Source organism: Aspergillus brunneoviolaceus (assembly GCF_003184695.1).
Source record: "Aspergillus brunneoviolaceus CBS 621.78 unplaced genomic scaffold BO95scaffold_42, whole genome shotgun sequence".
Lineage (NCBI taxonomy): Eukaryota > Fungi > Ascomycota > Eurotiomycetes > Eurotiales > Aspergillaceae > Aspergillus > Aspergillus brunneoviolaceus.
Genome location: NW_020290772.1, coordinates 224,524 through 235,938, shown reverse-complemented (window position 1 = coordinate 235,938; position 11,415 = coordinate 224,524). Strand labels below are relative to the sequence as shown.

General features: G+C 53.0%; 6 protein-coding genes across 6 annotated transcripts; 2 read left to right on the top strand and 4 right to left on the bottom strand.

Moving 5' to 3' along the window:
- Window positions 1-805: 805 nt before the first annotated feature.
- On the bottom strand, window positions 806-1,979 carry BO95DRAFT_464731 (uncharacterized protein; the record flags this gene model as incomplete). Its single annotated transcript, XM_025589080.1, has 4 exons — window positions 806-1,053; window positions 1,108-1,286; window positions 1,352-1,554; window positions 1,614-1,979. The coding sequence occupies 4 exons, from the start codon at window positions 1,977-1,979 to the stop codon at window positions 806-808; spliced, it is 996 nt and encodes a 331-aa protein (XP_025441252.1).
- A 593-nt stretch (window positions 1,980-2,572) lies between these two features.
- On the top strand, window positions 2,573-4,645 carry gatA (4-aminobutyrate transaminase gatA). Its single transcript, XM_025586764.1, has 4 exons — window positions 2,573-3,102; window positions 3,170-3,205; window positions 3,284-4,446; window positions 4,507-4,645. The coding sequence occupies exons 1-4, from the start codon at window positions 2,852-2,854 to the stop codon at window positions 4,551-4,553; spliced, it is 1,497 nt and encodes a 498-aa protein (XP_025441251.1). The 5' UTR covers window positions 2,573-2,851; the 3' UTR covers window positions 4,554-4,645.
- BO95DRAFT_168800 (uncharacterized protein) lies at window positions 4,613-5,173 on the bottom strand. Its single transcript, XM_025580783.1, has one exon. The coding sequence runs from the start codon at window positions 5,042-5,044 to the stop codon at window positions 4,757-4,759; it is 288 nt and encodes a 95-aa protein (XP_025441250.1). The 5' UTR covers window positions 5,045-5,173; the 3' UTR covers window positions 4,613-4,756.
- spt4 (transcription elongation factor SPT4) lies at window positions 4,978-6,144 on the bottom strand. The gene is made up of 4 exons (XM_025586763.1): window positions 5,681-6,144; window positions 5,339-5,536; window positions 5,211-5,263; window positions 4,978-5,109 (listed from the first exon to the last, which is right to left on the bottom strand). The coding sequence occupies exons 1-4, from the start codon at window positions 5,756-5,758 to the stop codon at window positions 5,076-5,078; spliced, it is 363 nt and encodes a 120-aa protein (XP_025441249.1). The 5' UTR covers window positions 5,759-6,144; the 3' UTR covers window positions 4,978-5,075.
- Window positions 6,145-7,030: 886 nt separating this feature from the next.
- Window positions 7,031-8,378, bottom strand: BO95DRAFT_169052 (uncharacterized protein). Its single transcript, XM_025580787.1, has one exon. It carries the CDS (start codon window positions 8,005-8,007, stop codon window positions 7,288-7,290), a length of 720 nt encoding a protein of 239 aa, XP_025441248.1. The 5' UTR covers window positions 8,008-8,378; the 3' UTR covers window positions 7,031-7,287.
- A 487-nt stretch (window positions 8,379-8,865) lies between these two features.
- On the top strand, window positions 8,866-10,958 carry BO95DRAFT_415927 (damage-control phosphatase ARMT1 family protein). The gene is made up of 6 exons (XM_025584372.1): window positions 8,866-8,960; window positions 9,030-9,100; window positions 9,160-9,290; window positions 9,353-9,465; window positions 9,522-10,378; window positions 10,446-10,958. Exons 1-6 carry the CDS (start codon window positions 8,939-8,941, stop codon window positions 10,686-10,688), a joined length of 1,437 nt encoding a protein of 478 aa, XP_025441247.1. The 5' UTR covers window positions 8,866-8,938; the 3' UTR covers window positions 10,689-10,958.
- Window positions 10,959-11,415: the final 457 nt, after the last annotated feature.

Here is an 11,415-nt window from a genome sequence, read left to right as displayed (position 1 = left end):
ACTGCTTGGTCAAATTGGCGGTAGGACAGCGTCTTCGAAGCGTGGTCAAGGCCATCATCCCGTCGGATACTAGCCTAGTGGCGTCCCCCCGTAGGCCTCGGTTTTCAAATCACCCACCCTGTTTTCTCGCCCAACGAGTCTGTCTGTCAAAAGCTCTCTTTTCTCGCCCCTTCAAATGCTTCAGGCCACGTTCTCGCAGTTCGGAAAAGAAGTTGAAGGCAGCGTCAAACGTATCGGGAGATGTCCAGCCATCTCGTTTCACAAGACCTTCTATACGGTCGAAGAACTCCTGGACCTCATTCCAGCCCTCGGCATCGACGGCGTGGCTATGTAGTTCATCTTGCATGAAATAATAGGGACATCCGCCTTGAATGCCAAGTTCTTGCCAATGTCTGAAGATAAAAGATCAGATAACCTCAAAAAAAGGAAGGTGGGACTGAAGTGATGAGATAGCTACCTTTCAACGTTGATGAGTGCCTCACGGAAAGAGACTATGTCATCATCCCATGTGTTTCCGGCCAATTCGACCGGTAGACGTCTTGTCTTCCCATGATCTAGATGGAATGCTTGGGCAAGAAGAGGGTTCCGCTCTTTCGTCTCCAGAAGATAGAGCTGGTATAGCGTCGATTTGAAGATTTTTTGCTAGATCTCCGCTTGCTGCTCTGGGTCCAGATCGTCGAAATTGCCGGGACGCTGGAGTAGAATGCTGCCTGGGTAGTCCACAATCGGGGAGGGTTGGGATTGAAGAAGGAGCGGCCCGGCCCACGAGCCTTGTCAATCGATGACAGCCGTGATACGGCCATCATCAAAAAATTAATATCGATGAATGAAGGTCTCCGTGCCATAACGTAGGGCGAGTGAGAACGGGGTCAATGCCCATCAGAGCAGGAGCCACTTGGAGATACTTCTCCAACAGCTGCAGATGTGCCTGTGGACTATTTTGGGCTGGGGAAACGAGAGTAGCTTCGCTTGATGGTTTCGAGATGGCAAACCGTTTGATCCACACCCGTTCACGCCGACCGACACTTAGCGCAGATTCTCGGGGCGTGCGCCCTGAGAGCAATTAGTACAAGAAAAAATTTGAAACGGTGATCTGAGAATGCTTACAAGGACCCCGCGGGATCTGCATCGACGAGCGTTCCTTCTTCCAAAAGCTTCGGTCGACGGTAGGCCCAATACTGAATCTCTTGCGCACTCTCTCTTTCAGTTCGGAGGAAGCGGCGTTGGTGAGCAGCGCTGGAACTGCGCTTTCCACTGCCTCGCTCGCGGAATATATACTACCAAAGCTGACGCGATGATAAGATTCCACACACGCATTTATCATTTAAACGGATTCACTTATTGAGAAAACGACACCGCAAGCATCTTTGACTCGACGTTCACTATCTCCCTCATGATGGAGAGTTTTTTATCCGGATTCAGCTGATCCCAGATGACTCCAAGCTGTGTGCCAGATGCTTCTTCCATAATGATATATTCCGAGTCAACGGCGTTCTTTGACGTGGCATTCCAATCAAGGACTCGAGGCACGGAAATTTGAAGGAAATCTCGGGCCTAGGATCAGGCATGAACTGGCCGCCCTTGCGGTTAACTTGGCTTTAAGGTGAACTTACAAGCTCCATGGTAGCAACTTCGGATGCAGTTGTATAGAACGCTGGGCCGGCAGTTGGGTTTGGTATCCGGGCAAGCACTTTCTTGCCATCATTCATGATCAAACGGAAGACCTTATTATATCCTCCTTCGGCCAACTTCGTCATGGAGAGGCAGCTGTCTGATCGAACGGCGTTAGCCGCGAGGCTTTGGAGTGCAGCAACATCAAAGACCTTATACCTGTCCCGGAGCTGCTGTTCTTCATCCCAGAGCCATCGTCCACTCGTATAACGGAAGAAGTGCTCGTTTTCAGGAGTTGGTGTTGTGGTTGGCTCGGAGAGGTCTGTGATCGTGCGGGTGGTGATGCGAAACGGAAGTGTTGTGGTCATTGATTGTGACCGCAGGGGTGCTGAAAAGAAGGCAGACGTTCGTGGTTGAAAACAATAAGCTGAACAGTTTCTCCGTTTTGGAAAAGCCGAAAGTCCATGACAGCCCATGTCAATGGGGTCGTATATGTCGGAAATATTTGGTGATAGAAGCCCGCATACTCGTCGAACCCGATGCTTGCTTCAATTGTGAAGGAACATTCAGTTCCTTATCTTGCCTGCCAAGCCGATCGATAAGAATGATCTGGGGAACTGGAAGCTGTCTCCAACTTCCACATCGTGGGCTCAGCTGCTGTTTCTCACCGCTGCAATCGTGAAGCCCTATTGCAAAGGGAAAGTCGTTCCGGGAGGAACACAGTCCGGACAGCAATCGGACCGAATGACGAGGAAATGGATAATTGATGCTACTAATAGTCGAGTGATCAGGACTGATTGTGAGTCCCATTTTATCGGCGCCTCTGCTGGATCGCCGAGCACGGGCATATCCGGGGTGGTGATTGGTGCAAATCGCCGAGGAGAGCTCTCTGGCGCGGGGCAGCTTCCGCATGAGCTGCTTCTCTCTCCGCACCGCCGTCTGCTATTTAACCAGCCGCGCCGCCAAATTTTGGAGGGGAGTTTTTGTTCTTGATTTCCAAGTGTCAATCATCTTCTTGACTGTCTATTGCAGCTTCATCTTCAATCTTTTCTGCTGATTGTCGACTATTAGGCTGGTTGGGCGATCTATCCTATCTCTCCCCTCAATCCCTTATCTGTCGTCATCGCGTTATCATCCCTCTCCACTCCGCTTTTTTGTCCTGGTTGTGCCTGGCACAAGGGATAACTATTCTACTCTTCTACCCAAACCACCCACCAAATAATCTCCCTGTATATTCACAATGGCAGCTGTCTTCCGCTCCAGCCTCAAGCTTCGCACGGCGACTCGCCTTTCGGCAGTCCGCCCCCTCAGCACCACTGCCCACTTGCGGGCTGCTGAGGAGCCATTCTTCCCCGATGAGCCCACGGCTCCCAAGTTGGCCACCGCCATTCCCGGCCCCAACAACAAGGCTGCTGCTCAGAAGCTGGATCAGGTCTTTGACGTGCGCAGCTTGAACATGCTGGCTGACTACTACAAGTCTACTGGAAACTAGTATGCCTTTGAGCCCCTCCAGGTTATCGCTTTGAATCAGGAGTTAGTAGCTAATTATCGACCGCAGCATCGCCGATACGGACGGAAACCTTCTCCTTGATGTGTAAGCTACCATACTTCCTTTGATCCTTAACCTACCACCAACATATTGATTCGCATCTAACGCGGTTCTCGGCGACAGCTACGCCCAGATTGCCTCCATCCCTGTTGGTTACAACAACCCTCACCTCCGCAAAGTGGCCGAGTCTCCCGAGATGGTCAATGCCTTGATTAACAGACCCGCACTGGGCAACTTTCCCTCTCACGACTGGGCCGACATCTTGAACACGGGCATTCTCAAGGTTGCTCCCAAGGGTCTCAATCAGGTCTTCACTGCCTTGGCTGGTTCCGATGCCAACGAGACTGCTTACAAGGCGGCTTTCATGTACTACCGCCAGCGCGAGCGTGGTGGTGCCGAGAAGGAGTTCACCGAGGAGGAGCTGCAGACTACCATGAACAACCAGTCCCCGGGGTCCCCTCAGCTGTCGATCATGTCCTTCAAGTCTGCCTTCCACGGCCGTCTCTTCGGTAGTCTGTCTACTACCCGCAGCAAGCCTATCCACAAGCTTGATATTCCTGCCTTTGACTGGCCCCAGGCTCCCTTCCCTTCGCTCAAGTACCCCTTAGAGGAGCATGCCGCGGAGAATGCTCAGGAGGAGCAGCGCTGCTTGCAGGAGGTTGAGCGCCTGATTAAGGAGTTCCACAACCCTGTGGCAGCTGTTGTGGTTGAGCCTATCCAGTCGGAGGGTGGTGACAACCACGCCTCTCCTGCTTTCTTCCAGGGTCTCCGCGACATCACCAAGCGCCACAATGTCCTGTTCATCGTTGATGAGGTGCAGACCGGCGTGGGCGCTACTGGAAAGTTCTGGGCCCATGACCACTGGAACTTGACGACTCCCCCCGATATTGTGACTTTCTCCAAGAAGGCCCAAACTGCCGGATATTACTACGGAAACCCCGCTCTGCGCCCCAACAAGCCTTACCGTCAGTTCAACACCTGGATGGGTGACCCGGCCCGTGCCCTCATCTTCCGCGGTATCACCGAGGAGATTGAGCGCCTGAACCTGGTGGAGAACACTGCGATCACTGGTGACTACCTGTTCGCCGGTCTCGAGCGTCTTGCTAAGCAGTACCCCGAGCACTTGCAGAACCTCCGTGGCAAGGGCCAGGGTACCTTCATTGCCTGGGACTCTCCCAAGCGTGATGAATTCTTGGCCAAGGCCAAGAACGTCGGCGTCAACATTGGAGGAAGCGGCCAGAGCGCCGTTCGCCTGAGGCCCATGTTGATCTTCCAGAAGCACCATGGTAAGTCAATCGGTAGCACCTGACAGGAGTAAGATGGCCGGAGGCTAACATTGTGTGCAGCTGATATCCTCTTGGAGAGCGTTGAGAAGATCATCAAGCAGCTGTAAAGCGGCTCGATTGGCGACCAACATTTCTTCTTTATCTGGGACATTTGTGATTGAAATCTGGCGTTCAGTGGTACATCAGGCGGGTCGGCAATTGATTGGGTTCATTTCTTGCGTTCTACTTGAGTCAAATTCAGCAGCGTATGAGTATGATGAGTTGATGCCTTGAATTTATGTTAGCATCGAGAAATAGCAATTGGATGCCATCAGGAAGGCAACATTGAACATTCATCTAATCGGGTATCGAGCGTTGTTTGGGGCTGATCTTCTGAACCTTTCTGAAAGCTCGTCTTTGGAAAAATAAGAATAGACGAGCAACCCCGGCGCAGTAAAAAGAAAACCAAGGGGCAAGCAACCATGTTTCCCGGAATCGCATATAGTACGAGAAAACAACCTAACCAAAACTCCAGTGTTGTGCATCCGCGCAAGGAACAAGAAAAAAAGAAGAAAGCCACCTTCCACCCAGAATTTCTAGGCCGTGCGGCCTCCGTCATTCAGCAGATATCGAAAGGAGTGGCCCCGTTCCTACGCCTCCTCTTCACCAGTACTACCATCCCTCCTATAAATAAAACCAGTCAGTAAGCTTCTTCTTCTGCTTCTGCTGCTGCCAGGACGTGTCCCAGAACGCACAAGATGGAGGGACTGTATGGCTCAACATACGGAATATACTTGATCCCCGAGTCCTCCAAGCTGGAAATAATCTCATCCGGAAGCTGCGAAAGGTTTAGTCCATGAACGACATCGGTGGTATGGGCCAGGCCCATGCGCGCCGGAAAAAAATCACTCACCGAACCGGTCACCTTGACGGCGTATGTCCCGGGGACATAGCTATCCAGCCGCTGCCACCGAGCCACCCAGCTGGTCGTGGGATCCCGGAGTGTCAGCAGGCCCTCGAAGACCTGGGATGTGCATTCTTGGATGGCGTCGTTGTTGCCGCGGAGGCCGAGGACGTTGTCGCAGTTGGGGCAGCCTTCGCGCATGAATTTCTGCATTGCGGTGGCAAAAGAATATTATGTTAGCTTTTGGATGAGGGTCATGGGTGAGGCTATGGTGTGGGAGGTAGTATGGATTGGATTGGGTTGTGGTAGTGAAAGAGAAAGCTGGTTTGGGGAGTTGGGTTTTCGACTCACGCTGTGGAGTTGGACGAGAGAGCAGACCATGCAAGCGCGGAGAGTGCGCTGCTGGCTGGGCGCGACGTAGTAGGACATGTTTCCTTTGGTTGGAAGTTGTGCGGTTGGTTGATTGGTTGTTTGGTTTGGAGGTTGAGGAGGTCAACGGAGTGTCGCTGAGCTGGACTCCGGCCAGAGGTGCGTGCCCTTTACGTGTGTTTTTTTGTTTCTTTGTTGCGAGGGTGGAATGCTGGGCTGGATCGAAGGCTGGTACGCTGTGGAGGGAGCCGCGACAGGGTTGGATGCTTTGCTGGGGAGGGGACAATAGGATTGATAGAGCAGAATCAATGGCGATAATGGAGGAATTCAAGGTTGAGTAAAAGGCCCGGTGGTGGTCGCAGGTTCTCGAATCAGACCGGGAGGGTTGCCAAGACCGGAGAAAACGGGCGGACATCAAATAAATCCTCGGAAGTGCTTCATGGCGGCTGATTGATTGATTGATTGACTGGCTGTTCACAGCTTTGCCAGAGATCAAAGATCTTTTATCAGTTGAGATTGCTCCTGGTCTTATTTCATTCTCTTACATTGTTATCTATTTGGGCACTGGCCGTGACTCATTACTGTCCCCTTTGGTGTCGGGCTCACTGCATCATCATCATCATCGTCGCCTCTCTAGTTCTCTCTCGCTCCCTTCAATTCTCCCCGCCTCTTCCCTTACAATTAATTTGTTCCCGCGTGCTCACCTGCCGAAAACCTCCCCCTTGCCATCCGCCTCATTTTTACCAGGCCACTTGCTATCCACACTCTCCTCTCACTTTACCAACACCTTATTATCCTTCCGATGGCGTCCTCCGATCTTGAGGCTGCCACTGCGCTGAAGGCGCAGGGGAACAAGGCGTTCGCGCAACATGAATGGCCCGCCGCCATCGACTTCTACACACAGGCGATAGAGAAGTACGACAAGGAACCCACCTTCTTCAGCAACAGAGCTCAGGTATGTCGCGCTGCTGTCCCCGGCAGTCTCGCCAGTTCCTCCCCGATCTCCCTCCCTAATGTGGCGGTTTCCTGTATACTGATACTTTGGCTGGGTGGCGTTCGGGAGATCTAGGCGCATATCAAGCTTGAAGCGTACGGATTTGCGATTGCAGATGCCACCAAGGCACTGGAGCTCGACCCCAACTTCATCAAGGTTTGTTCAGCGTCTTGAATGTGTTAAAGCGCCTGCGCGTGTCTATATATCCTGATCAACGTCACATCACTTAGGCATACTGGAGACGAGCCCTTGCGAACAGCGCCATTCTGCACTACAAGGAAGCCCTCAAGGACTTCAGGGCGGTGGTCAAGCGGGATCCCGGAAACCGCGATGCGAAGCTGAAGCTCGCCGAATGTGAGAAGCTGGTCCGCCGGCTGGAGTTCGAGAAGGCCATCGAAGTCAGCGACCCGCCCTCGGCTTTCGAGAGCCTGGACATCGACTCGATTGCTGTGGATGCTAGCTACGATGGCGTGCGGTTGGAGAAGAACGAGATGACCCAGGATTTCATCGACGATATGATCGAGCGGTTCAAGAACGGCAAGAAGATTCACCGCAAGTACGTCTTCCAAATAATCAAGGCCGTGAAGGACATCGTCTACGCTGAGCCGACGATGGTGGAGGTCGGCGTCGAGGAGGGCACCCGCTTGACGGTCTGTGGTGATACGCACGGTAGGGACCTAGCGCGCTGTTGTTTTCTGGTTTTCTGGTGAAGACTGATCGTGGGACAGGACAATACTTCGACCTGCTTGAGATCTTCCGATTGAACGGCTACCCGAGCGAGACGAATGCTTATCTCTTCAACGGTGACTTTGTGGATCGGGGGTCGTGGTCGACTGAGATTGCTCTGCTTCTCTACGCGTACAAGTGGCTGAGACCCAACCGCATCTTCTTGAACCGTGGCAACCACGAGACGGACGACATGAATAAGGTGTACGGTTTTGAGGGCGAGTGCAAGGCTAAGTACAACGAGACCACCTTCAAGGTCTTCTCGGAGTCCTTCTCCGCTCTGCCCTTGGCCACGTTGATCGGTAACAAGTACCTTGTTCTCCACGGTGGTCTCTTCTCCGACGACAACACTACCCTCGATGATATCCGCAAGTTGAACCGCCACAACCAGCGCCAGCCGGGCCAGCAGGGGTTGATGATGGAGATGCTCTGGACCGACCCGCAGACCCAACCTGGTCGTGGACCCAGCAAGCGCGGTGTTGGTCTTCAATTCGGACCCGACGTCACCAAGCGCTTCTGTGAGAAGAACGGACTGGAGGCGATCATCCGATCGCACGAGGTTCGCATGGAGGGTTACGAGGTTGAGCATGATGGTCGCTGCATCACGGTGTTCTCGGCGCCCAAGTACTGCGATTCCACCGAGAACAAGGGCGCTTTCATCAAGATTGGGCCTGAGCTCAAGCTTGAGTACCAGGTCTTCGAGGCAGTTCCCCACCCTGACATCAAGCCGATGGTAAGTCCTGCTGGCCCCAACAAAGACAAATACACAGACGCTAAAACGCTCCGCAGGCCTACGCACAAAGCTCCCTCATGTCTATGATGTGAGCCCCATTCTGACTTGGAATGATGAACGCAGGGAAAGCCTCGCGGCTTGGAGGCGAAGTTCCGAATACATAGACGAGGATTCGGATGGATTGCCTCAAGACCCACAGTACGAGGGCGATGTATCTATTGAATGATTTTTGATTGATGACGACCTTGAGGACCATTTTGTTTTGCATAGCGGATTAAATCTATCGTTCTGGATCTGAGGGGTGTTTTCTTTTTCTTTCTTCTATCTTTTCGTGCTCTTCTTTATTCTTTCTCATCTTCATTGCTATTTCGCTTCTTGCCCGGCATGTGCAGGCAGGTCTGAGCGGTGTTGGATTGGCGGCTGTCGTGCGGAATTGCCTTTTATCTGCATGTGCATTGTGCTTGTTTGTTGTTTCATTGCTTCGCTTTGGATGGTTGATGGTTATAGCAAATGTCCCTCTCTTTCCTTCTAGACAGACGAATAGACCGCAGCGCAATTGAATTAGAGAATGACTGACTGACCGACTGACTGATTGATAATGGTTTGGCTGCGGGGCGGAGGGATTTCCGAGCGCGGCAACCCCGCGATTTTTAAGGTTCAAGGTTCAACCAAGTCGCGGGCTTCCCTTCCCCTCCATCATTCTTCCTTTCTTCAGACACCATCTCTTCTTCTTCTTCTTTCTTTTGTTTATTCAGAATCTGCGGTTTTCTTCTACCAATATAACACAATGGAGTACGACCCAAAAACCCGTAAGTCCCTCATCTGATTCTCTGAAACCAACCAGTATTTGACTGACCCCGCCTTTCCCTCTCCACCAGCGCAGTATCTCACTTCCGATCAGTCCAGCTTTGCCTCCGTCTCAGCTCGTGAGCGCTGGCCGGTCATCCTGGTACATCTGTCCCTGATAGATCACTGCCATGTAACGCTGACGACAACGATATAATGCAGACAGGCGCCATTGATGACCTGCACCGCACCGTTAGCGAGACGACCGATGAGGAGAAGCGTCGGGAAGGAAAGGAAATCACCGAGAAGCTCGCAGCATTCAAGTATGAGCTACAGCATAACAGACAATTGACGTGAGACTTTGACCTGTACAACGCCGGTGCCAAACCATCTAACATGGCCATGCCGTCGACAGCCCCCTTCCCGACGACGGCCAACCCGATATCGCAGACTACAACAAGGAGCTTGAAGAACGAGGGAACCCGGCGTGGCACGATGTCTCGTGGCTATACTCAGAATGCTACCTCTGTGCGTGACATATTGAGCTCGGGGGCTTGGGCAATTGGCGCTGACGACATAATCAGACAGACGGTTGAGCACCGTTTTCTCGCTCTCCAAACACTGGAAGGGCTATGACGTGTTCGCCCGGCAGAAGCTCTCGACCTTCAAGTCATCCCGTCCTGCTGTTCTCGAACTGGCGGCCCGATACAAGGAGCTGGCCACGGAAGCCGAGAAGGGCGGCAACGAGGGCCGCAGCGCGGAGCAGATCGAGCAGGCGGAGCGGGTGCTCTTCTCGGAGATGTGCGAGATCTGCCTGTGGGGCAACGCCACCGACCTGTCCCTCCTGACCTCGCTCACCTACGAGGACATCCAGAAGCTGCAGGGCTCCAAGGCCCGCAAGGCCGCCGAGGAGAACATCCTTGTCAACGACCTCGACGCCGCCTTCGACGTGCTGCAGCGGGCCCGGCGCGAGCGCAAGCACCACGAGCGGCGCGTCGACATCGTCCTCGACAACTCCGGCTTCGAGCTGTTCGTCGACCTCATCCTCGCCGGCTATCTGCTCTCCGCGGGGCTGGCCACGACCGTCGTCCTCCACCCGAAGGTGATCCCGTGGTTCGTATCCGACGTCACCCCGCCGGACTTCATGGCCCTCATCAACGCCCTCGCCGACGCCCAGGGCTTCTTCACCGCCGCCGACGAGTCCGGCCGCACGCACGACCCGCTGTCCCAGAAGGAACTCTCCGAGGTGACTTTCTTGTTCGACCACTGGAGCCACCTCCACGCCGAGGGCAAGCTCATCATCCGCCCCCACGCTTTCTGGACCCTCCCCGGCGGATACTGGCGTATGCCGTACCTCGCCCCGGATCTCTACGAGGATCTCAAGCAGAGTGAACTCGTTCTCTTCAAGGGTGATCTCAACTACCGCAAGTTGACCAATGACGTGAGTTTCTGTTTCCCCTCCTTTCAGACAAATAAGAGCATCAAGTAAACCTAACATCCCTCTAAAGTCCACCTGGGACCCAACCACCCCCTTCACCACCGCCATTGGGCCCCTCGGCCGCCCCGACTCCGGCATCCGCGTCATGGCCTTCCGGACCTGCAAGGCCGACGTCGTGGTCGGTCTCCCTGCCGGCGTAGACGAGAAGCTCCGCGCTCTGCCTGACGGCGGCGGCGCCGAAGCTCGCAAATGGGCCTGGAGCGGCAAGTGGGCTGTTGTGTCGTTTAGTGATGGCAAGCAAGGCTCGAAGTAAACATTCAGATCATCTTCTTGCGATTTGTAGATAAATGCGAGGGATGAATGGATAGATTAATAAATTAGATAGACGCTACAGTTTTTGGAAAGGTGGATGACCGGACCGGTATATAACTCGCTTTGCCAACCCAACATTGAAGATGGATGGGAGGAGTACTCTCGAGTTTAGTCATGCAAGTTGATAAGATCCTAATACGTGGAGATTATGTTGACAATGGTTGTTGATATGTAAGTCATCAACAGTGAGTGCTTGATTGTTTGATTCGGGGTATAGTGATGTCAATAGAAGAGACAAGGCATAGGAGGGTGTGGGTAGGAGTCAACCCATCCGAGAGAAAGACTAAGAAACTAAAGATTACATCTCACATACAGTCAGTTGGGACAGGCGGAGCTACATATTGTTATGTAGCCCTCCGAGCGAGTCCCTCTTGTAACGTAACAACAAACACATGGGAAAAAGAATGCCGTGGGTGACCAAAAACAGAACACGGGATGGTAGAAAGGAAGAGACGAGAGCGAAAAGCACATGACAAGTTAAGACAAGACAAGACAGGACAAGCTGTAGCAGCGAACAAAGCTAACGTGATCTCTAAACCGAATCCCCCGGGTAGCGCCCTTGACAATGGTATATTTTCCTCCATCCCGAGTGAACCAGATCGAAACATAGAAGATTAGAACAGAAAAGGAAAAGGAAGCAAGAAGGACGGAACAAATGGGAGTTAAAG